Source organism: Lutjanus erythropterus, chromosome 3, assembly GCF_056507025.1.
Source record: "Lutjanus erythropterus isolate fLutEry1 chromosome 3, fLutEry1.hap2, whole genome shotgun sequence".
In the NCBI taxonomy this organism is placed as follows: Eukaryota; Metazoa; Chordata; class Actinopteri; order Lutjaniformes; family Lutjanidae; genus Lutjanus; species Lutjanus erythropterus.
Genome location: NC_139319.1, coordinates 11,538,186 through 11,564,967, shown reverse-complemented (window position 1 = coordinate 11,564,967; position 26,782 = coordinate 11,538,186). Strand labels below are relative to the sequence as shown.

At 37.9% G+C, this 26,782-nt stretch overlaps 2 protein-coding genes across 3 annotated transcripts in view; both read left to right on the top strand.

Moving 5' to 3' along the window:
- Positions 1-37: 37 nt before the first annotated feature.
- On the top strand, positions 38-24,314 carry mnd1 (meiotic nuclear divisions 1 homolog (S. cerevisiae)). Its single transcript, XM_084715005.1, has 8 exons — positions 38-182; positions 1,561-1,626; positions 2,893-2,950; positions 5,910-6,058; positions 7,851-7,925; positions 8,065-8,179; positions 17,721-17,765; positions 22,603-24,314. The coding sequence occupies exons 1-8, from the start codon at positions 180-182 to the stop codon at positions 22,707-22,709; spliced, it is 618 nt and encodes a 205-aa protein (XP_084571131.1). The 5' UTR covers positions 38-179; the 3' UTR covers positions 22,710-24,314.
- A 2,152-nt stretch (positions 24,315-26,466) lies between these two features.
- tmem131l (transmembrane 131 like) overlaps positions 26,467-26,782 on the top strand; it is a 48,749-nt gene continuing 48,433 nt past the window's right edge. Inside the window, exon 1 of one of the 2 annotated variants that reach the window (XM_084714997.1) lies at positions 26,467-26,658. In XM_084714997.1, the coding sequence (XP_084571123.1) occupies positions 26,535-26,658 (124 nt within the window). In that variant the 5' untranslated portion in view covers positions 26,467-26,534. The remainder of the gene's footprint in view (positions 26,659-26,782) is intronic. The other variant, XM_084714999.1, reaches the window with a different exon arrangement.

The window sequence follows — 26,782 nt, the reverse complement described above, 5'->3', positions numbered from 1 at the left end:
ATCGGAGTTTTACGAGGGAACCTGAAAGCAGCAGAGCTCTGTGTCAGCCTTCCGCGGGAAATTCAGTGCCACTGTCTGCTTGTTTGGATTAACTTAACGTTACACACATAACAGTTTACAACGAAAGTCCCTGAAACTTTCATGTTAGTGAGAGCTATCGGTACAGCCAACATAACAAAATGGTAAGCGGGTGTTAATCTTTACATGCTGTTGTTGTGGTAGTACCCCTGGGACGCTCATGCACAGGCTAGCATAAACAGACTAGCTCTCAGCTAACGTTAACATCAATTAAGCTAACTACCAAGCGGCGTCGACTAAATTGACTAGCTACTTCATACAAACTAGTTTAGGGTTACAGTATACACTTAATACGTTACCGTTTTTAGTGTCACAATGTCAATATTAGATTTATTTTAGGATCTCCGTTCACGTATCAGTTCTGCATTGCGGTTGTGTTTATAAGGGAACCCTTGATTTGCGAAACTCGCGAGATTTCTTTCGCGTTGTTTCTTCTTTGTGCACCTTGTACAAAGTAATTGCTTTTTATCATGTAACAACGCCGTGCTGCAAATCTGGATGTGTTTAGGCAAGAGAACACTTACTTAGGGTGAGCGAAAGGCTAAAATTAGGTTAAAATGATCACTCTCGCGAGATCTTTCGCGGATCTGATCTTCCCTTCTAGATATGGACCCGTATTACTGTATCGTTAGTAGTGATACATCCACTTCATGTAATCGGCGGTCATCATGTCTCTTAATGGAAGGCAGATGAATACAGGAACACATCGGAGAAAAGGTGAACATCTCTGTTAACTACCAGGAGAGAAACCTGACCTTGTTAGACGGATGTAAATTAATACTAACAACTTGTTCTAATAAAGTTTAGGCTCTCCGGCTGCTCTCAGGTCATTGCACAGCTTGGAAGTGAGTAATTCTTGCTCTGGATGAGGACGTGTCTTATTGTGTCACGTTCACATTTGCCATCAGGGTGTTTCCCCATTCAAAGCCAAACCACACCTTGGTCCACAGTGCCCAAGCCTCAACCTGGTTATGACAACTGAACCATTTTTTCCAGGCTTTTCCCACTGTTTTTAGTATTATAAGACCTCTACTTGTTTTCTTTTTTCAACATGTATTCTAGCACATTTCCTTTTCCTGACTTATTTATGAGTTTAGTGAATTCTGTGAGCCGAGATTCACAGTCCTAGATAATTTCTGCCTCGCTGAGTGGCTGTTGCCCAGTGCTTACAACCACACTAATAATACGAGCATAGACATGTGCAATAAAGAGCAACCACAGGCAGCAGTAATGGCCTATACTAAAATGCACATTTCTGCACCACTGCAAATGGTAGATATGTTTTGTTATGTGTTAATGTTTTGTTCATTGCATTCCATTCCATGCTACATAATAGGAAATATTTACATGGAAATATAATCAAGCTGTCATACTGTTTACCGCCACTTGTATATTATTTTATTGCTCTGTGATATAGTAGGTTATTAGCAGCTGTAGCTGAAATGATCCTTGTCTTATGTTTCATTAAACTCTCTCTTACAGTCAAAGAAGAAAGGACTAAGTTTGGAGGAGAAGAGAACTCGCATGATGGAGATTTTCTTTGAAACAGTGAGTTTTCCCATAGCAGGCGACCATATCACAGTTTAAAGTAGGAAGCATATCAATAACATATCCCTGCTGTGATGATTTTATTTATGGATTAACAGACACAGGCAGCAAAGCCGCAAGATAATGTGTTTAAGTGATAACATTTCCAAAGTTTTCTTAAGAAGATGAAGAAAACACAGAGAAGCACAAGACATTCATCATAAAAACTAAATAACACATAACTGAAATCCAAAGACACATCACCACATTTCAAGATTTATAAGTAACTACAACATAAAAAAGGGACAGTTAAAGTAGTAGTGCTATTGCAGAATTAAGTAGAAATCTGTTGCCTTGTTTCATATAAAAGTCCTAACCTGACTTGTATAAACTCCATCTTCTGTTTCAACAATTGATGTAAAGCAAAAGGCTGTTTCACAACATGGCAGCAGTGTAAAAAAAAAAGGAACTTGAACTGGCTGCATTATTCACTTGAGGTACTTTACATGAACACACACTGGTCCCGGTATTATAGTTATTTGAGTATTGACCATTGTTATCTGAGAACAAGTATTGAACTGTGTTGATTTCACTGTGACTACATGGGTTGAAAAGCTAATAACTTTAACTTCCTGGCCAGTATTGTTATGTTTTTTTTTTATATTCTTTAACACAGTCTGAATTTGAAGAATATCGATTTAATGTTGCTAATATTGATTGAGGCTGCCCACTGTTTGTGAAGGAGATAAAAGCTAACATGCAAACTATCACCAAAACATAAATGGACATGTAAAGACTTTATTCTCAAGAGACACCGAGGAGGTTTTGTGTTCTAATTTTAAACGCCTGCAGAAGACAGAACAGGCTCTTGAATGCATCACTTTGTGGTTGTGGCTCTCTTTGCCACACATCATCTACGCGCACATCCAGACCAATAGTTTTCATAACTGACCCAGCAAAATCAGAAAACAATTTTCAAAACACAGTTTATATAAATAATATCAGGCAATAAAACTAAGCAAAATGAAATGTGTATAGGCTGCCTAAAACAGGTAAACACAGAATACCGTTACCTCAAAAGGCAAAGTCATGTTACTTTATATTTTAAAACATTGATGAATTCATAAGTTGTCCCTTGACTAAATTTCCAGAGACCCCAAATAAGTTGCAGTCAAAAACTAAACACTGATACAAACTTACATAGATGTTAAATTGTTCATTTTTCTATGATACTGTGATATAGAATTAATCTTTTTCCTTCAACGTGTTCTCTCATCCTTTTTGTAGAAAGACGTGTTTCAGCTGAAAGACATTGAGAAGATCGCCCCGAAGCAAAAGGGCATAGGTGAGTGACGATCAACAGTTTAAGAAAAGACAGAATTGAAAAAAAAATGTATCTGTCCACATGTGTCCCACTGGTCAAGTGTTCAGATTGGCTCTTGGTCTGTTCAGTAAAATATGTATAGTATTTTCTGCCACTGGTCTCTAACTGAATAAATTAAACAAATCTAAAGGTTAGGAAGGACAACTCTGTTGTTTTAAATGTAAAATATGAATGTTGGAGTTGAGTCTGAACAGGAGACACTCACTGTTTCTAAAAGGGAAAACATGATGCACTAAAATTCTTACATTTGCTATGTTTCAGAACTGATTCTTCTCATATTTTCATAGACTACACTGCTTTTTGTTGTATTTTGTAGCCAATTTACCACACTGACATCATATTTCACTTAGTCATTCAGCATGTGTGAGTGTGCAATCGACAGTGAACGCTTTCACCAAATTTATTTTAGTCAGATTACACTTTGTTTAAAAAGTCTGAACTTTTACACTCTGAACTGTCAACCACAACTTACTCACACTTGGGAATCTATGACTGTTGGACCAGTTTAGACTTTGGCATGATTGTTAGTGAGACCAGAAGATAATTTTTCATGAGCTTTATTACAGGCAACAGGCAAATTTTCAAAGATATAAAAAGTATGGTTTGGTTTATAGGTGGAATATTTAGATTGAAATCCTATTTAATATTCGGTCAATGGTTGAAGTGTGGTGTTTCCCCCACCCCTCAAGATGAGCACAAGATCATAAATTAACAATAACATGTGATGACGAGTCCTACACTCCCAGCTGATCAGCTGTTTATGACTGTCAGTTGTCTGTCAATGTAAAACTCAGCCTGGAGTTCAGTCACTGCCTGTCTCACTGTCTGCCGGACTTATTAATCATTTCTTATGCCCCATAAATACACACTTGTTATAAGTTGAGCCTGTAAGTTCATTTAGTTGTCATCAGTTCTGGTAATTTGCACAGGGATGTGGTTTCACAGTTTTTGCCTGTTCATTTGATGGTGGGATGGAGACAAAGAGGGTGATTTTGAGTAGGACTCTGATATTATCTGTTGACCGCTACATAGTAGTTGCTCCAAAAGTGAAACTGGTATACAACGACAGTTATTCCAGCCCAGAATGTAAATTTCAAAGGAGGACACCGTGACTTTATTGTCATTGTCAGAGCAGCGAGCATTTCAGCTTAATCTTTGATGACACGTAACGGTCATTTTACAATTTAGTACAGTTAATATTTTACAGATTTCTCCTTTAATAGAACTGTAGTCTGCTTGAAGAGTAATAAATGGGATAAAACATGCATGAATACCAAATAGGGTATTTAAGTAAAATACCATCTTTTATTTAAGACCATACAATGAGTGCCAACACCCTCATGCATTCTTGAAAACATTGTGGTGACATGCTTGTTGAATCACCATGGCAACCAGGATTAGCTGCTGCCATCGTAACTGTATTTAGTCTGTATAAGCAGAACCAGACCTATCAATGGCAGTAATCTCATACTGCAGAAAACTGCTGAAAGCTTTTGGTTTTGAAATAAAACATATTCCCTCAATGTCAACATGGAACCAGACATTATGAGTATCAAGGGGGAAATTTATGAAAATACATACTTGGATTTTTAAATGCAAAGCTAGAAGAGCCTGCAGAGGAACAAAACAGTGTAGTGTATGTTTAGGTGAGCTGAGGAGGGCTTTTTGTTTTAAAGTGGACATTAATCTGGAGAAACTGGATCGTGTTGCTGTGATTAAAAGCACATGTTTTTGACCCCCTTACTTGGGCATGATGTAGTTACTGAGTGATGGGGGAAGGGGGCAACAAGAGATCTGCATTATGGACACATGTTCCTGTAGAAGGAGAGAAAATGTGAGAAAAGGGGCCAAGTGAGTGATCTCAGCTAGACTGCAAAAGAGTGGTAATAATGATATACTGGTAACCATTAAAAGCCAGAATAGTTTGAGGTTGAAAAGAGGCAGAGAACTGTTTGAATCACACGAGCAAAAAAGAGACAGAGGACTGGAAAAGACAGTTTTGAAGTCCAGCACACACACAGAGTTTTCGCGGATCCATTTCATTTTCAGTCCTCGTCTTTATTTTTGCTGCCGTTCAACATCCTCTCAGGACTCAGCGCGGCTCAGCTCTTAACGCAGCAGATAAGCTCTTTCAGTTTCACAGCGGAGCGGCTGAGCAAACGTGTGGGAGTATCACATTTCACCGCTGACACTCTTCAAGATGGAACTCCTGCTCTATTACATCCTCTCATGCAATGTTCACTCAGATAAGTATAAAATGGCCAGATAGGCTACAGATGTGTGGGTTTAGTTTTGAGTGCTGAGCCTTGCCAGCAGTAAAAATGAGACCTGGTGCTGACTTGTATTTTTAAAACCCTCAGTAGAATGCAATATTATACCTAACATTAGACACATCTTCTATTGCTCTAAGTCCTCTAAGCTTGTAGCAATTACACCTCCATAAATCAGTCGTCCACTAATCAAATCAACGATCCACAAATAGCATCAGCTCTGCTGGGAAGGCAGTGTAATGATAGAAAATGGAGGATTGTGAACCCCTTTTATTTTTTTTTTCTTTTAGAAAAATCTTTAGTTTAGAGCAGCAGTTTATATTACGGGCATCTATGGAAACAAGGGCTTCGTCATTTCCTCTGTTGTCCACAGATTTTTACAAGGTTTAAGAACTTTGTGCATTTTGGGAGAGTGAAAAAGTGCACACAGGAGCAATTACAAATACGTCAGAGAGACGCAGGAAAGGAGAGGAAATAAATAAAAATCATTAAGGTTAAGTGAAACAACATTACAGGTCACTCATTCATTGCCTCCACAGAATCAAGTCTTATGGGCTTTACATTTGGTCCAGTATTTAATGAATACTTAAGGCGGAGAGAAAAAGTAACCTTTTCTGTGGACCTTTCTCTCCCCTCTCTGCTGCTTTAAGCTCCCATGACTGTGAAGGATGTGCTGCAGAGCCTGGTGGACGACAACATGGTGGACTCTGAGAGGGTTGGTACATCCAACTACTACTGGGCCTTTCCCAGCAAGGCCCTGCACACTCGCAAGCACAAACTGGAGGAGCTGCAGCAACAAGTGAGGGAACTTATATCAGAACACTTGAGTATTGTGATATTATGTTTTGTGATACTGGACAGATTCTCAAAAACGTTGTATTAATTTTTAATTGATAGTTTACGTACAAAATTTTGTGGCAGTGCATCATTTAGATAGTAGTGTTATCTATTTTGATTGCCTAAAAAGTTAACTTTTCTATACACAGAGTTTATGTATATGGTGTTGTGTTCTTTATATTATGACAGTTTTCCTAAATTAGTTCTAAAATTCATAATATATTGAATTTTGTGACTTGTATCAGATTCTTGCCCTACACAGCCCAAGAGGGGACTCAGTTTTAGTCTGAAAACAGTGCCCTCATATCCCAAAAGCTGCAACTGTCACAAAACAAAACACAATGAATACCAAACAACTCACTATTTACAGCATAGACTGTAATGCACAATATCTCTTTATAGTTTCCACTGAAAAACTATATTAATTATAGAGAAGATGTATTTTTAACAGACTTTAACCCAAGGTTGTTGTGATTTTTGCCAGAAGACACGGCTCCCTGTAGTTTACAGTAAATGAGGTCAGCATATGATGAGCACGGCCCAGAAAACACTTCAGATGACAGAAAAATGGGACGAAAACACAGATGAGCTGCTGATTCTGAGCAAATTCCCCTGAAGTGGTTAGATTTAAATATAGATGGGTTTTCTTTATCTTATTTCCACCTCTTTGAAGGTGCATTATGCAAGACTCTTAGTTTAAAACATTCATAAGTCAGCTAAGGTCAGCTAAGACGACTAATTAGCTAGAACTAGCTGCATGGCTAACTGAGCTAACCAGCTAACAGCCGTTACAGTTACTCTGGTGATATGGTGCCCCCATATTTGTATGGAGTATGAATTTGACAGGTGGCCAATTCCTAAATATTGCACCTTTTTAATGTTCAGAGTAAACAGATAAATTCCTCAATACAAAGAAAACAAAACAATGAGCCTTATTTGTAACTCGGAGCTGAAAATCTCTTGTGCTACAGTTGCTGATTTTTGTGAGAGATTCATTGTCAAAGAAAGCAACACAGAAAGCAGCTTGTCTTTGAATTTCTCTGCGTCTGTTATGTCCCACTTCCCTCTCCTGTTGCATGGCGGACAGATGGTGTGAGGGAGGTGACTCCTCTGAGGCTGTTGGCCACCAGATTTCTGGGGCAGAAGTTAAATGCTGTCGAGCAGCAATCTGTCTCAAAATAATGACATCTGATTATATCATAAGCATTACACGGATGACATGTCACAGCAGCTGATCATTAGATTTACTGTAGACTCATGATGTGGAATGTGACAGTTAAAACTATATCATCTATTTAACACAGAGATTAAAACTTGTGTGCTTGATGATGTTATGGTTGTTGGCTTTGTAAAGAATGTATGAAGAAATTATAATTTACCAACAAATTACAACACAGCTTCCTTTCTTTTTGCCAAATTAATTTTAGAGCATGCTTTAACAGCTGCATTTACAGCACTATAATTACGAATTAGTGCTAATGACCATTAGCCTCTAATGCACTGTTGAGCAGTCATGTTCAATTAAGATTTTAAGAGGGTACATGTAACAGATAAACGCCTGCTCTCTGGTAACCAGTGTTGATTTGTTGCATTTTAGGAGATTATTTGTTCGTCCTCGTAACTGTTTTAATCACTTTTTAATTCAAAATGCTAATTTCATGACAAATGGTGTTTATTTTTGTGGCAGAATTCAGGAGAATTCCTGTTATATTACTTTATATGCCTTATGTAAATCTTTTTTACTTTCATAAAAGAATTCTCAAGTAAAGCAGCGGAAAGAGTCTCTACAGAAAGCCGTGGGAAAAGCCAAAGTGGGACGGCAAGATACAGTAAGAACATTTTCAATGCTCCCCCACTTTGACAGAAAAAAATTAGCTATTTTTAACTCAAAATTAGATGAATAATCCATGTTAAGTAAGACTTTTAATCTCTCAAAAATGAACTGTGTGTGTGCGCGCGTGTGTGCAGGAAGAGAGAAGCTCTCTGCTGAAGGAGCTTAACGCTCTAAGAGAGGAGCGAACTCAGCTGCAGGCCGACCTGGAGAAATACAGGGATTGTGACCCAGAAGTTGTTGAAGAGATGAGTGAGTACATGCAACATGACTAACCCACCCCCCCAAATGAACGTACAGTAAAGGCAATGGGTCTGTTTTACCTTGTCTTTGCATTTTCCTTTTATTTCTGACCATTTGACAAAAAATGTCTGATGCTTGAGTAAATTAAACTAAAGAGTGCAGTGTGTGATAAACCTGAAGCAAACATACATTAGAAATATTCTAGAATAAATGTTTAAAGAATCCGAGCACCTTGAAGGGTTATAATAGAAACTGTCACTCTATTCTGTAGCTCAAACCACTGAAGACTGTAAACTACAAATGTAATGGACTCAGTGTAGAGCGTTCTGCAGCAGCTGAAGCACTTTTCTGCAAACACTGAATATAACAGGAGTCAGTGACCAGAATGACAGTAAATCCTCCTTCTGCTTCTATATTCACCTTCCGCTTCTGCTTTCTCCAATTATGAAATCAAAAGAGAAAATATGACAATTTAAATAACTGTTGCGTTGCTTATTTTAATCCATACAAAGCATAAAATCCAATCTGAATGGGCTGCAGGGACAATAATAGCCCACGTTGTTGCGATGGAGCTGTTTGTGATGTTGTACTGATCAAGTGGGTTTTACTAAAAATGTTTAATTATGCACAGTAGGCTACTTTCATTCTAATAAGTTGAGGCCCTCAAATAAACATGTGAGCATCAGTTTTTGACAAATTGCATGAATAAAAATGAATGTAGGATTTGTGCCAGCCTTTGTGTATTCAGTGAACCAATCTTATCCAGACTCTGGACAGTAAAACTTTAAGATTAATCGGTACTGTTCACCAGGAGAGTTCGATACAGCCTGACTGTGGACAGTAATGAAGATCCCATGAGCGCTGACCTCACAGTGAAGCATTCAGGCCCAGTCAAAACTAGCTAGCAGGCTTATCTTATCATTTTGGCACTGGTGATTTCTCTGTGGTGCAAAAATAATTTTTTGACTTAAAATCTTGTATGTATTCTGTAACAAGCTATAAGCAAGTTTGTAGTTACCTGTTGTACGTGAAAGCTTCAAGTGATTTTTGTCCTAAATAGAAAGTAATTAGACTCACCAGAGAATAAGATGGAGCAGTGGACTACTGGTGGCTCATCAAGGCAGATGGTGCCTTTTTTCTTTTTGCATCCGGTGAGGATCTTCTTATTTATTAAGAGAGAGGGGAAAGATTTGGGCAACGTCCAAGAAACAAACCGTTTGAGGTGGTGGAGTCTGGTTTCACACCAGATAATAAACACAACATTGTACATTAGGAGCTTGATTATTTCAGTGCAGCCTCCCACAAATTGTCAAGCGTTAGGGTGATAAAAATAAGACCTGTTCTACAGCTGGCAGACATGAATATTTTTGCACCCTTTTTAGCTGTTCAGCACATCAACACAGAGATAGGTGCATTAATGAAATGAAACCAGGAAAAACCTCCAGATAAACAGTGCTGCAATGAACTTGGCCACCAATCAAATTCACCTACTCATAGTGCTAAAATAAACACAAGCAGGATGTGGAAAAAACACTCTTTACACCCCCAAATTCCCCTCTCACACATTCACTGAACGCTATCCTGAATGTTCAGATAGCTCTAAATAAGGTGTGAATGCTTGTAAATACATTTAAAAGATGCAGGAATCCAGTTACTTTAGTCAAATTAAATGGTAACGAGACGTGATCACAAACGTATGTTTTGTAGCCGTATGAAGGCAAATGCTCACCTTACTGCACTGAGACTGGGTTGCATCATCAAAGCTGAATTTAATCCAAGATTCATTCTAATCAGAGTTGAGTAAAACCAGGATTAAAATGAGTAAATCTGGATTTAAAATTAAGCAGAACCCTGTTGCACAATTTATTAACTAATCCTTGTTTAGTAAATCCAAGTTTATTGATGTAAACTGAATTTAAAATTAAAGTTTAAACTATACGGAACTTGCTTTCCCAAATTAAAAGAAATAGAGATCACTTTTAGCTGCTCTAGATTCCTGGACAAAGCCTTAGATTGTTTTCTAGCTATCTAAAAAGTTAGTTAGCCTGGTTAACTCTCACAATGGGAAAGAAAGAAAGAGACAGTTGGCCAGTCCTTCTCAAAAAAGCAGCCATTTTAAAGTTAAACCTCCTCAAGTGTAAGTTTAGACTTAATACTAGATCATATTTTGAATTTTAAGTTTAAAGTTTTACTGCAACAGAAAAAAACTATCTAAGTTTAAAGTAAAAACTAAAGGTTTAAATTTAATCCTTCTAAATTTTAAGGAAGTTTAAAAAGTTTGGTACAACATAATTTAAAGTTAAGCTATGATTCAGCTGGGTTTGAAATAAATCCTTGTTGGTGCAACACAGCCTGAAGGACTGCCAAGTGTGTGTATTCCCAAACACAGTTAAATACAATTTATTTGCCTGTGTCACACATACTTGAGACATTATACCGAGGCGCATGCACTTGTCACAGAAGTCCTCGTCTTTAACTCTCTGTTAAGCAGCAGGGTCACAGTTTCTCACGATTAAAATGAAGTGTGTACAAGGAAGTGAAAACTGTCACATGTGGTCACTTGACAAGTGTTTGAGATGCGCTCTTATGTCAGTTTTAGGCTGTCAGTCTGAACCACAAACTGGTTGCAAGACAGTAACAGTGAATGGCGTGAGGCTTCCTGGACAAAGACATCTATGTTCAGATCTTGAGACTTGCATGTCAGTTTTAATTGTGGCCTAAATAATCCTTGCAGCCTCTGCACTCTCAGCCTCAGGGGTTTGGAGTTGAAAGCTTTTAAAAGCCTTAAGGCTGCTGGCTGTGGTTTATTTATTGATTGTAACACACCTCCACACAGTGCACACAGCTATTAGTGGTATTACAAAAATCCTCACCTGCTTTGTGTTCATGTTACAGCTGACCTGTGGTAAAGGGTGTGTGTTCACACAAATGTGACAATAACCTTGTCTACTGACAATCACATGGAAAAAGAGGCACATAACTCCTGACTAATCCCCTTAAATCCAAATGAGAAAGTCTGATATTTTGAAATTAGTTTAAATAAAGTTAATTGTTGGACTCAGCCGAGGTAATTACATTCACTCAAGGCCAATAGTCATGTTCGGTGATTGTCTGTTGTCTGGGTTGTTTTTAAAATGTGTGTCAAGATGGATGCCTTGTCTACTAGACCAAATCCACCCACAGGTACAAACAAACAAACAAACAAACCTGAAAAATGTCTATGAAGACTCAGTCATCTATTAGGTAACTAAGTACTAGCTGGATATATTTGGATGTCCAGTATTGAGTGTTTGACACAGTACATTTATTTAGCAAGGAACATTTTTTCATAAAATTTGATGTGCACGGGATGGCATACTGATGCTTTCGGCTTTAATGAGATGGCGCAGCAGGCGGTCTGCTAGTTATGTGCGTTCAAATGTGCGTTCAAATGTGTGCTCACTCGATTTATTCAGGACTTCACAGAGATCACAAGGAGGAGATGGCTTAGTAAGCTGCATAAAAATAAGCCATGTAACCTATGACCTTTGCAAAACGTGAGCACATTCAGAACACAGTGTGCATGAGCAGTTGCTGCAGTTTTGGACATTGCTTCAAAGAACGCTTGCAGTGATTGTCTGTGAATAAATTTTTTCTAGTTCCAGGTACAAAAGGGATTGAATGCAGGTATCGTTGCCTTGACTACCATGGATAGTCTGGCACAACCATGGTCTATATTCAGGGTTCTTCGTCACTTATAGTAATAAAATAATAAACTTTATTTGTGTATCGATATAAAAGAATAAAGTTAAATACTTAAATATACGGAAAATTATCATACAAAGCCTGTGGGATTTTAGAAGCTTTTTAAACTGGAGTACTGATTCAGCTGCTTTGATGTTCATAAAAGCATCATCTCCTTCTGTTTTAAGTTTTGACCTTGGCACTTTTAACAAAATTTTATTCTGTGATCTGAGGTGTCTCAGGGCAGAGTAAGGGGTTAAAAGTTCTGAAGTGTAAAGTGGAGCTCGACCATGTAGGGACTTGAAAGTGATCAGAAGGTTGAATTCTTTACTGGATGGGGAGCTGTTGTCCACTTTTCTCATGAATTGTGATTTGGTGCTTCCTGAAAAACAAGCTAGACTTCTCGGCTAGTTGAGTTGTTTTTTTGTTTTGTTTTTTTTGTTTTTTTTACAGGTTCTGTCTGTCTCTCTCTCTCTCTCTCCCTCTCTCTCTCTCTCTCTCTCTCTCTCTCTCTCTTTTTTTTTGTGAATCATTAGCTCATGTTTTTGTTCTGTAATTCTATCAGTGATTAATATCCCACCCACAGAAATTTTATATTTTTATTTTGAATTTAATATAGTTATTGTTATCGTGTGGTTCAATCAATAATAAGTGGTCGCACCAAATAACATGAACACCTTATACTGCTAAAGATCCATTTGGAAGAGATCAACAAACAATAAATTCCATATAAAAAAGATGGAAACCACATTTTTTTTCTAATTTCACAGAATTTTCATGAAAACAAAGATTTCATAAAGATGAAATGGCTTAGCTTTGATCAGCCAGTCTACATGTATTTTGTGGACTTGGAGACGACCTACAACCGTGTCTCAAAGGCAGTCCTGAAGGGGGACACTGGGGGAGTGTGGGGTACTGGGGCTGTTGAGCCATCCAGTGACCAAAGTGAGAGCTGTGTCCTTATAGAACAAGAAGAGTTTTTATTTTTAGCTAGAATCCAAAATATCCTTCAACATTTTTTATTGCGACCAAGAGAAATAACTTCATGGTCGCGCTGTTTGGCCCTTTACAGAAACTCGGCCTCTGGTTCCTGTGATAAACTTATTGCCAGGCTTAATCTCTGCAACAGCTGTTGGACTCCCAGTCCAAACCTCAGGAAAGTTAGTTTTGGTTTTTTTTTTTCAGGCTATCCGAACAGACTCTGAAAAGTTTTTTTCCTCTTGAAATATTGACAAAACATTTAAGTATTAAACATTAAGCCAGACTGGTCACATAATCTTCTTTGAAAATGAAACAGATATTAGATGTTTATCTTTATTCCCAGGGGGTGCATGAGGAATTCAGGGCCTTCCTATCTATTAACTAACTGACATCTGTGTGAACTCTTGTGTTCACTCTGTGGAGTTGCTCTCTGACTTGTGGCAGTAGTTTGTGTTGATCTGGTAAAATTAGATGCCCCAGCACTCACTGGTTTTGGCTCCGTAAGTTGAAGCTGCAGCAAAACCTCAGTTTCTTAACAATGCACATGTCCTGCTTCGACTTGTACGTGTGTGATAGACAGTGAAAGTAATATAATGTGATACGGATAATATATAATGTACCCAGATTTAATAGATAAACCGAAGAGTCAGTGAGGCAGAGAAGAGAGAAGCTTTCTCTCTCTTTCAATCGTTTGTGCTTTGTTCTCATATTTATCACTGTTTCAACTTGCCTGCTGATCTTATTTTCTTCTCTTGTTACGACACCACATACGCACAGCTTTGTTACAGATAAGCATCTACCCTCAGTCAAACTTGAATTGTGCTCTGAGAGCTGCGTATGCACGGAGTGTTATGACCCGATGTTATGTCTACCGCTGATGGGGCTGGACTGAGCTTGCACAATGGGCTCAGACCTGTTCATGCAGAAGTGGTTCAGAGAGCATCTATACAGCAAATGTCTTGTGTGGAGGAATGTAACAAACTACATGTACTCAGTTACAACGTGCACTAAAACAGTAGAAGCTACTCACATAGTGATGCATCAGGAATAATACTTCAGTAATATAATACATAATAGTCAGGGTCATAGCCAAGATTTTAGAAACAGGAAACTTCAAGCCCCATAAAAGTATACTTTAAACCAGTAATTATATATAAAGGATTTTAGATGAAAATCACAAAAACTAAAATCTAGTTATTTTGGCCCAAAAAGATGTGGATATGACATTCATAGTGGCAAAGTATACTCAAGAAAAAACTAATGGTGACATATACAACTCCAGTTCCAAAAAAGCTGGGTTGTTGTGTAAAACGTAAATAAAAAAGAAATGCAATTGTTTAGAGATGTTGCTGCATATTTCTGGAAGACAAAGCCAAGACACCTTCTTGATGTTAAAACAGTTTGGCTACGTACTTGAAAGACCACATGATGTCGTATATAAAGTAAGAATGAGAAAACCACCGAACATTTTGGCAAATCCAACTGAAACGTAAACACATTTGTGGATTGGAGTCGGTGTGTAACTGATTCTCATCTAACCAAAGTTCTATTAAAAGCACACACGCTGTGCTCACTGTAATTACCTCTGAAAATATTAGTGATGGTGCCAACAAGCGGACAGACAGCAGTTTGAATGAAGTTGGATTTGTCAGGTCAAAATGTTTTACAGTGGTTACCACACCCATACACACAATAAGCTGCCGTGGTTAACAGGTGGGGTTAAAAATCACCAGACATGGGAGGAGCAAGAAACGCCTCAAAGAAATCACAGCAGCAGCCGTGTGAATGGCAGGTGTAACATTATATGAAGAAACACAAAGCTGAAAAGTTTCACATGAATTCACACATTTTAATTACAGTCATACTGAAGGAAACCTGAGACAGCACACAGATTTATTGGCAGTTTTTTAATTCTTAAATTACTTTACAAAAGGAAAGAAAGAACTAATGTGTGTTAAACTGTGGCTTCATTTATTGGTGGGTGTGTACCCTACTATCTTGTGCATGATTTTTATTATGTGTTACATTTACATGATATATTGTTTTATTCAATGTTTAGGATGCCCTTTTAACATCTGGTCAGAGACAACAGATTAGCTCAGTCAACAGTTTTGTAATCAAGACCACCTAAACGAGGACCAAGTCAGGACCAAGACTTTGAGACCAAATGGAGCCACATCTCTAGATATCTCGCCCATGTGAGGGAGCGTTACCACAGCATTTAGCGTTTATGTCTGCTGACATTAGCTAATGTCGATGTAACTTTATATAAATCAGCTACATAGGTCTACATACTCTCACAATGTTAACAATACATTTGATATCCCTCAATAAGTTATCTAAGTTAGGTAGCTTGCACCTAACTAGGTGGCCAATAGCATGTGAGCAACTGAAACCAGCACCCTGAAACACACAATATATACAGAGGTGTATAGCAAATACATATTGAATCTCTTTGGGTGACAGATGTTGGGAGATTGCTAACATAAGATAGCTAATTTTGCCAGAGTCTGTGGATGCCACGATATCAAAAGTTTAGTTGTCAGTACCATTACTAGTGAATTTCCAAGAAGACCTAATGCAATACCACAGTAAAAGCCAAAAAAAGACTAAGATTCAGCCATTGTTCCTTTCCTGTGCCACCTGAAATAAAAACTATTCTGAGCTTCTAGGACAAAAGACTGAGTGGGAGATTTACTGAGCCTGCCGCAAATCACTGTCAGGAGAGCATGTTGCTGTGTCTAGAAAGTAATGCAAAAGAGATTTCTGCTCAGACACCAAGTATGTTGCTTTTCTCTCCTGTTGTCTCCCTTTTTTCCCTTTTATATTTTAACAGTTAATCTGAAAAGAACAGTAGTGCACATCTGTAGGTCTATACTGTATTTTTTATAGTCTGGTGTCAAGCTGTACAGTGTAGAAAAGTCCACAGTTTTAAGATTTAACCTATGTTGTCATGCCTTGAGCTGAGCCGACAGGGCGCACTGATGCCCTGCTGTGTGCACCACTGCAGTCAGCATATGTGGTTATGACTGAGAGGGAAACAGAGAATTAATTGATGAGTCAAATTAATGGTTGCATTTGAAGCAGTAAGTTTTACATCCTGTCACAATAATATGATCAAATAAATCAGACAATTCGCGGGCAATTTAGTGATATCCCCGTAGTTGTGGTGTTGACTGGTCTTGAAATAAAATCCGGAATGCTCTTTTGTCTGCGGCCGAGACAAGACCAATAAAAATGTGGTTCATTCTGAGACCTCAAGACCGATCTTGAGTACAACAACACTGACAGTCACACAGGCCAACTCAGACTCATTTACAGTTACAACAAGCAAACCAAAAGTCAAAACTCAGTGGTCCATGACAGCTGCAGAGTCAGTGTTGTGGTTAAGAAGTTTGTCTGCTTGTGTACCCCTTAGTTGTTTCTTTTGGCATTCAAATTTTCATCCATAATGTGAAATCACAACATCTCCATGAGTCAGAAGTTATTTAATCCAGTGCCTCCCACATGCAGCTGCTGTTTATTTTTGTGTATATCTTTTGTTTTCACTGTGCCTTTATCAATACTTTCTGAAATGACCTGGAATGGTGAGAGGAATGAGAAGGGAAAAAAAACCACCAACCACCACAAGTACGCCACAAATTGTGACAACCAGAGCACATATTTTTGCTGAACAAGTTCCTGGACTGCATCGCTCTTCTGATTTTCCTGAAGCGCAAATCAGGGAGAAATCTGCCAAACCTGCTGAAAATTAAGCCTGGCTTAAAATAGCTTATATTGGCTGGATTTTAGGAAGCCGCAGCCTCAGCACAGCAGCCAAATAAGTGTCTGTTGATGGTTCCTGTGGATTCAACAAGAGGTTATTTTTCACTACTGGTAAAAGGTAACGTGATTATTCCAGCCAAGCAACTTAATGATGTTACCTGCTGTTGTTTTAGGATTCAGGTTTATGGGTCACAAAATATGTCACTCAGAATGTGATGCAGTCAGAGGACATTGTTCAGCTCTGTTTCAGCTGTCTCGATGGACTCTTTGCAGCCACAGCTGCAGGGGAGGTGTAGGCTGAACTGTCCACTTTAATTTAATAGTAAGTCACCTTTTGTTCATGCAGCATGATTGTTGCTATCCAACCGTCACATCGCTGACCAGACTTTCCTCCATAAAGATATTGTTTGCTGCAGACTTTCATTTGTGTCCGGCTGGGCTGTCACATTAAGCATTTATTTTTTGACCTCTTTTACACATGCACAGTGTGTGAGCTCATAAAAATGAGTCACAAAACATACATATACTGTATGGATTTACAACTCAAAATGGATGATGATGTTCTGTTTATCTCATCTGTAATGTGACTCTTTATACACAGCGTAATTAAACCTGCTTCAAGGAGCTTTGATATCTTGTTGATTTTGGAGGCACCAGTAGACAAACGTATGTTTCCACTGCCAAAGCTGCAAAATACAACATCAAAAATAAAACTGAATCTAAAGAAAAATATCTCCCTCTGTTTCATATTAACTGCAGAACCCTATAACTTTGCCAGGGAAAATGTAAACACAGGCTCTTCAGGTCGGAATTCAAAGAGAATCCGACCTGGCGGCAGGTATTAACAGTAACAATAGCCAGTCATCTCACTGATGGTGTCATCTGTTTATGTGGGTCATGTAGAAGCATCCGTGTTAAACCAGTTTAAATTGAAAGAGACCATAACATTTTAATTGATTGCATGTACTGTAGTCTTTTCCTTCCATTGGTCTGAACAATATAGCAAATAATTATTCACTCTTAATACACATTACAAAGACGATGCTTAATACACATATTGATCATAAATTTTGTTTTGCAGGAAAGTCAAATATTGTAGCAAAAGACGCTGTTTCCAGGTGGACAGGTGAGTCATATCTTTTTAATATATATGACATTGCACTGTTGTTTTATTATTACTGTTATTGTCATTATATGATATATATAAAGCATGATTTATATTATACAATATGTTATATAATTTATCCACTTATGCTTTACTGATTGGTACACGGACTGCTACTGCACTGGACTTTGTCACTTTGGGTTTACTGCATCTTACTGGTTCTCATCTTATATATACTTAAAGGTGGAGTAAATGATTTTAGAGAGGATCGCTGATCGTTCTCAACGAGTCTCATTTCCAAGTGGTCAATCACCAAAACAATGTATGAGGAATATGTTGTATTCCTCAGTATAAGTACACTGAAAGTGCAGTTAAATTGAATTGAGTTAAAATGTAGTAAGTCTGAAATCAGACAATTGGTTAATCATTCAGATCAACAGAAAAAGAATCAGCAATTATTTTGATAATTGATTAATTGTTTAAGTAACATTTGATTGTTCCAGATTCTCAAATGTGAGAATTTGGCAGTTTACCTTGTCTTCCATTATAGCAAATTCAAAATTTTGCAGTTTTGGTGTCTTGTACATACAAAAGAAGACATTTGAAAACACAACCCTGATGGACATTTTTATCTGTTTTCTACTTTTTTTATTTATTTGTTTTTTTCAGACCAAATGAATGTGTGTTTTTATGTTTAGTCATGAATAATTATTAGAAATACCAGTGAGAGTTTACTGTTTCAAGACCCTGATATTTTTTTTGTACGATAAAGTTTATTGTTAGATTGTAAAATATTCTGCCTTCATTACATATCATTGTCAAAAATGTTTGACATTTGAGGGGTCATTGCAAAAAAAAGAAAAAAAAAGGGCAAAATTTTTTACTCCCTGGTCTTGACATTGGCCCTAAAAATCAAGTATTGGTTATCAGGCTCTAAATTAATCTGCAGATTATTTGCTCTATTAAGCGATCAATCGTTAATAGTGAAAAATCATGCTCATTATAATTTCACTGATCCCAGTGTGACTTTCTTTTATTCGACCTAAAGTCTAAAACCCAAAGATATTAACTTTACTATCATATATCCCCTCGTAAAAACAATAAAATACTCACATTTGAGAAGTTGGAAACAAAAACATTTGAATTTTTGCTTGAGAAACACCTAAAGGTCTCAATCGATTATCAAAATAATTGCCATGACAATTTCTTTCGACTGATGATCCCTGCAGCTCATCATTAGCTGCAGCCTCTGGATTCAACAATGGTTATTTGAGAAAGCTGCCTCTGACTGTCCAGCACGAAAATAACTCAAGCATCTCCGCGGCAGGGCCAATTCCATTAAACCTCTCAAATTCACACAGTGCAAGCTGTAAGGGCACTTTGTGTTCAGCATGTCACCTCCCAGGAGTCAACACTTAAGACTCTGTGTGTGCGCATTCGTTGACCTAAGCGGTAACCTTGGAGACAGCTGACCTTTGGAGATCATGGTAACCAGCCAGGCCGGTGGTGTTTTGACTCTTCAGGTCAACAAAGTCACGTTGTCAGTTTTAGTTGGCACATTTTTTCTGCACTTCCTTACAATTATTTTCATTTTAAGAAACTGTGAGTCATATCTGCCTCCTCCATGACTTGTACTTCCCCTCATCTGGGGTGGACATTACTAAACGAATTCATATGAACATGAAAGTGTGTGCAACTGCTGCCTTAGGACAAATTCAGTGCAGTTTTTTTTTTTGTTTAACTTCAAGCTGTAGCTCAGCTGTCCTGTTGCAACTTACAGCACTATTTCATCAGTTCTCTCAATCGTCTGTATATTTTGTAACTTAATTTGTCACGCTAATGCATTTTGACCAAACACTAAAATCAACACAGCAAAACCAAATCTTGTCGGAAGAAGTGGCTGCATCAAACGTTGGTCATGCGCTGCTGTCACTGCTGACATTATTTCAGCGTCTCTGTAATCGATGTTGTGCGGCTTTACCTGTAGCGTTGACACATTGGGACACACCCCGCACACAAAGACTCACTTACAAGCCTTAACGAAGTGAATGTACTTCAACTGCATATCGTCGCATGTGAAGTGAAAGGCCTTACTGATATCATGATTCAGATTTTATTGACTTTAGCTCCTGATAAAAAAGCCATTAATCTACAGGAAGTGATTTGATTTAGTTTCAGCTTACTTCAAAGCACGCAGACGTGTTCCTTTAATTCATAGTAACTCATTTCAGATTGTAAAATAAACTGCAATAGAGAGAACATAAAGTGTCACTTATTACATCCCTGTTGAGTATTTTCAAGTTGCGAGTGGATTTATAAGCTGTTGTGAATGAATTTAACACATAATTAATAACGCATATCTAATCATACACTTTGGCACTCATGCTGTAATGTACCTACTAGGGCTGTAAAATAAATCGAGACATTATCGAAATGGCAATATGGCTTCCTGCTATTTTTAAATCGCAGGTTCAATATTTGTTAAAATCAAAAAACTTTTAAATTAATGAATGTCATGAAGGATTTGGTACAGATTCCTGCAAAAAATAAAATCAAACCATAGTCAGTTTAGGTTATTCATTCATCTCTCCGTCCCCTTTCTGTGAACACAACATCTTAAGAACACCTTGGGGGAGTTTCTTCAAACTTTGCACAAAATGACCATTTGACCATTTGACTCCATGCCTAATGGGATAAAATTATGAGGTCAAAGGTCAACTTCACTGTGACATCATAGTGTTCAGCTCTCTATCAGTCCTCTGCACTTCTCTGTAAAAATAGTCTCAAAGTGAAGACAGCATGTTTCTCACTGGACATTATTCACTGGAATCATACATGTCAATAAAGTTACAGCTTCTATTTTCCCAAAAAATACATTTAATATAATTTATTACAGTTTAAAGTCTTCAATACATATATGAGTCTGGACAGACATGGATGTAAACTGTAATGTGATTGTTCAGCGGAGGCATACAACTGCAAAATTAGTGCACTAGAACGATGTCTCGCATGTTCTGCCCCTGAGGGCCGGCACTCTATTATATGTAGTTCACTTCCTTTTTCAAACCCACACCTTAAACACATTTTTGCTGCCTGGTTTAGTTAGTTTAGTGTGGTCTGCCGTTTCCTCTTATCTTTCTGAGCTGCATTTCCCCCACGCTGCAGAGCAATAATTAATGTGACTGTAGATCAGACTATGAGATATTGATTTAAGTCTTTAACTTCGCAGTTAATCCAACCATTCCTGCCATTTTCATGATTCTTCTAGAAAGATCTGTAATATAAACTGTTCATTAGAGATTTTGTAATTTTACTCCCAGTAATTTGACTTCTGTACCCTCTTTAAATTTAACATTGTCATATGTTAAGTACCATGGCTTCAATTTCTTCCTTTATTTTTTTTAAACATTTAACACAGGGCTGGGTATATTGATATTATAGTGATATCTTTAGATTGTGATATGACATGTCATATTTTTCCGGTTTTAAAGGCTGCATTATAGTAAAATTGTAATTTCTGAACTTAACAGACAGCTGTTCTAATATTTGCTATTGCACTTCACAGTCATTTCTGCCCTTTTGATGACACATTTAAAATCATTAGATAAATATTCTGTTACCGCAGTGATTGTTGCATCATCAGCAAACATGTGTGCATTTAGTGGTCCAAGGCATCTCGCTTGTGGGATGCCACAGAAAGTCATTCGTTAGGAAGAAAAGGAGCCATTTAGATAGATATTTTTTTTTTTTTACCATTTTAAACAGGATTTCATCCAATTGATAACATTATTGCTGAAGCCATAATGAATTTATTAAGTAGAATTGTGTGATCTACAACCCCTGTCCCACAAAAGTTGGTAAAACGGAAATAAAAACAGAATGCAGTGATTTGCATATATTCAGTTGAGTACAGTACAAAGACAAAATGGTCAACAATAAAGTCAATTAGTCTGAACATTCTTTGTCAATATACACTCATTCTGAATTTGATGTCTGCAAGACAATCCAAAAAAGTTGTCTGGATGGCAGCGTATGTTGCTCCAAAACCTGCATGTACCTTTCAGCTTTAATGGGGCCTTCACACATGAGCAGGTTACCCATGTCATGGGCACTAAACATCCTCATACCCTCACAGATGTTGACTTTTTATAACAGTCCTGATTTGACAGCAGTTCACACTACAGTCAACAGAGTGCCTTTAACAAAGGGTTAACTTGAAATGGACTGGAGTGATTACATGCACCCTTCATCAAGGATTCTTAATTGAATCAAAGAATTTGCAGAGATTAGTGTGAAGCTAATCAGTCAGGTTTACAAATATTTCAGCTTCTCATGACAGTTGAGGGAAGTAGCCAAAAAATGCAAATAAAAACTGAATGAATAAATAAACTAAATTAAAACACAATTAAGTCTCAATCAGGATCATTTCCAGACACTTAGTTAAATTCCATCTCATGCACAGCTCTACCTGACAGATATATGGCATCAAATCTGCATTTAGCAACATTTTGCACCCCCACCCCCACCCCAAATCTTTGCTAAGACCCTTGTTATGACCCACCAAATTCACTGTAATTGCCCAGATTATTTTCAGGTGTGGGAGACTGTCCCTGGGGGGAAATGCTCCGTTTTCAGGAAGTGATAATCAAATCTTCAGCCAAAATAACTCAACTTTTGCCAAAACAGCATTTTAGCAAGCGCTTCAGAGCAGTGAGACAGATGGTTTGTTCTTGGACTCAGTCATCATTCTCAAGCCCAAAAATATTCTCCAAATCCCAGACTGACTGCGCTATCAATAATACTTTATAACACCATGTATTTTGGTTCATTAAACGAAGATTTTGATTTGTGTTTTCAGACAATATTTTCTCCATCAAGTCATGGACAAAGAAGAAGTTTGCCTTTGATGACAGCCGCATCAATAAAGCCTTTGGGATCCCCGAGGACTTTGACTACTTGGACTGACTGCCAACTTCTTTACCAGGGTTTCTGGTAACAGTAAGGGAAAAATAAGTGTTTAAGCTTCAGTTTGAAGACGGTGTGCCTGGTCTCAGCTGTTCTACTTTATGTTCTGTATATTAAAGTGAAAATAAATTCATCAGGATTCATACTTATGGCCTGTGGTGGCCTGTGAATAAGGACGGATATCAGTAATTTTGCTGTGGCAGATGGACATTATCAGCCGATATGTTGCTTTAGTGCAACCGGAGAAGACGAGCACAAACCATTAGTGGCTGTGACTGAGGGGTGAGCGAGTTCTGTGATAAACACAACCTAGCAGCCTGACTTTTGGGACACCTGTTTGCATGAAAACTGAGATCCCAGAGTTGATGATGGAAAGGAATCAACACTTAACACATCTGTGCAGCCAGTGATCTAATTTATATGGTTTAAACAGATGGTTTGGAATCAAATGCTGGCGCACTTTCCCCCTACATTTTCCCTGTTTTACTTTTGCTCTGAGAGGAAAAAGGCAAACTCGTTTGGTTCTTCATTCACAAGGAGCACCAGGACTGATGGGAGAATTGAATTACAGAGGATATGTTTAGGATATGTTATGACTACAAGTGCTGTAAATATTTAAAGTGCGTTAACTTTTTGCAGAACCTCTTTTCTCATGTTGCAAATAAAATGGCCCTCTGAGTTTTACAAACCGTTTTCTGCAAGTGCCCTCTTCCAGGACTTAAAGGGATAGTTTGGATTGTTTGAATTGGGGTTGTTTGAGGTACTTATCAGTAGCCAATGTGTTAGGTACGGAGGATGGTGGTCGACACACCCCAGTCACACAATGTACCCAAAGTCACACAATAGTAGACCAGCAACACCCGTGTTCTGTGATGTAAAATTGGTGATTTCATCCATGAAGTTTGGTTTGTTTTAAGAGATCAGTGTTCAGTATATATAACGGCAGCGTCCTGTTGGAAATAGCTCTCTGACGGCAAGGTAAAGCAGTGAAAATATTCTAAACGTAGCGCACACTTAAACTGATAGAGATTTTTTTGGTGGGTGGGAGTTAAAATACCTGCCAAGTGGCACCTACTGTCAGTGACTACCTCAAACAATCCCACATCAAATAACCCTAACTATCTCTTTAAAGTGCAACGTACAAAGATATTTACCCCTGTCTATCTTTTGTGGTCTCATTTCTTTAGAAACTACCACTGGAATATTGCATAATCTCTCACAAAAGCACTTTTTTTTCAGAGCTGCACACTCATTTTCTAAATGAACAAAAAAAAAGAAACACTGCTGTCATGACATGTCTAGAATGACTACAGCCTTGCTCATTTTCCTCCCATTTTCTCTGTCAAACCAGATGCAAAACAGGTAGTTGTGTCTGTTCTGTGTTTACTCAATGGCCTAGTTACCAATGTGTCTGGGTTTGTTCATTTAAATTTCAAATGTGCTCCGTGCTTTTCTTACTCATCAGTTTAGTTTTCTTTCCAGTAGATGAATGATATGCAAACGTTAGTTCCGTTGATTCGTGTCTTACTTGTTATTTATAATGTTTCTTAATGCAAGTTATTTTTGTCTGTAAGCCATTAAAGAGAAACATGTTGATATGAAGAGGTGGATTTAATGTGAAAGAAGTGTTGTCAGTTGGCTTTTTAAAATCTTTCCTAATGCATAATTTCAGGTTATTCATACTGAAGAGTTTTAATCTGCTACTATGATGCAAATGTCTCTGTCATTACATGTTGATTATTTATTTTGGCAACCCTAAGCCCCTAATTAGAATTGCGCTGGTGACTCTAGCAACACTGATCCTGCAAAAAAAAAAAAAAGCCTCAATGCTTAGCTGCAGTTTTGTTTTGTGGAGCTGACACACCTACAAAAGAGTAACCTGAGTGTATGTTCATGTGCGTACCTGCCCAACCTGTCCTGACTATGATTCACGAGTCTGACAGGCTGAATGTCAAAGAAGGCTGTGCATACCTCACTGCCACTAACCAAATGAGTACTTTTAATTGCAGCTTCTTTGGTTAAACGTGACTTGTCCTCATAAGAGATCAATGCAGTAATTGAGGACATGCACATGCGATTATGTAACACTCCACTACCAATCAAGTTGGCTAAATACAGGTTTTTACTAATTTAAAAGTAAAAGGACAATACAAAAGTGTAAAAACATTAGAAATAAATTCTGCATGCTGAATCCTACTCTGTTAAAAGTACATTAGTATTATAAGCTAAATGCACTGAAAGTATCAGAAGTTTATGTACTGACTGCAGGAAAATGGCACTGGTGACTGATACACTATAAATTACATGATTGGATTGTTAATACTGATGAATCAGTGCACAAGTCTGTTGTAATTGGGTGAGGTGAAGCTAGTTTTGACTAATTTAATGTACTTTAATTGTTTAGTTCAGTTATTCCCAACCTAAGGGAGCCCTCCAAATGGTCACATAAGAAATCTGGAGGGTTATGAGAGGATTAATGCAAAACAAAAACAAAACATTCTGATACACAAGTTTTCATTTTTCAAATATTCAAGCTCGGGCTGCTCAATCCATGAGCCCTCTTATCCATGAGTAGATGCGCACTTCCTTCTGCACGGTGATACAGTATGCGTTTGTGAAAATAGTTCCTACGTGAAACTGCTGTCAACAAGGCCTGTATCTTAAGTAACTGTGTCATTATTTCTGGAAAGAGGTATTGCTGTTGACAGGGCACGACAGTAAGGACTGCCTGCTTGCCTGGGGCAAGTAAAATGCATTATAGATTAATCATTAAAGTAATCGTTCATGCAAAAATGGCAGAAAATCCTGTTCTCAGTCTTGCTTGCTTTTCTCAGTTTATTATAATAAATTGAGTATCTTTGGTTACAAACTGACAAAACAAGAGATTTAAAGACATCCCCTTGGACATTTTTTCACTTTTTATAGAACTTGCAGCCCCAGATTAAACATGACAATGTATTTATGTGTTTAATCGCTAGTAAATAATCCAATTTGCACAGGGGGCAAGTACATATTGACTCTGAGTAAGATGTCTGATCCACTTGCTTGAGCAAGCAAGTGAAAAGAAAACAATGTTAAACCCTTGTTGAGTATGTTGTTGTTGTTGTGGTTTGAGCACCACAGGCCAAATGTCATCAAGGCAGTCATCACTACTACAGCCAATATCAAACTATCTAGATAGATAAATAGCACTATGGGTACAAGAATTTTTTTTTTTTTGATTTTGGGGTGAACTGACCCTTTAAAAATATGTAAATATTATCAGCAAAAGTACTTTGAGTATGAAAAAAGTGCGCCTAATGCGTCTTGGAGTGTTATATGATGCCAAATCACATTATTTTATTGTTGTAACTGATGCATTAACGTGCTCTTTGAATTTTAATGTGATAGTTGTTTGAGGTGGAGATAATTGTTAATTTATTTTAGGTACTATTGTAACAGTGCATCATAATTTACACATAGCTCATGTGTTTTGCATGTAAAATCTTAATCTGCAAACTAAGCAGTAACTATAGCTGTCAGCTACATGTAGTAAGTATGAAGCAGCATAAAGAGAAAATGCTAAATTGAAGAGTATGATGATGTATTTCATTTCTTTCCACCACTGTTTTGGTTTGGTTTACCTTAAACAACAGACACGTAAACAAACAGCCTTGTTGCAAGTGACAGTGGTGTGTGTCCGCACCGTACAATGTGTTTCAGGCTGCAGGAGGAGGCAGGGAGGGAGGGAGCTGCTGCTGCTGCTGCTGCTGCTGCTGGTCGGTGAGAGAAAGAAAGACCAACGCAGCGAAACACACAAGGTAGGCTGCTAGCTGAGAGGGCAGCATGGCGGGGCTACAGGACTTCCAACAAGGCAGCCACTGTCACAGGAAAACGTGGATCAATATACTACTAGGAATACTACAATTACTTTTGCCCTGCGTCCAGCACGGAGGGGCACAGCTGCAAGGTTTGTACTCACCTTTATTTTTGCGCGTCGGAGGTGTAACGTTGACACGGTCGTTGGAAAAATCTAAAAAATGTTAAGTTAGCTAGACTTGACAGGAGACTGGAAAATGGGTGGCAAGCTAAAA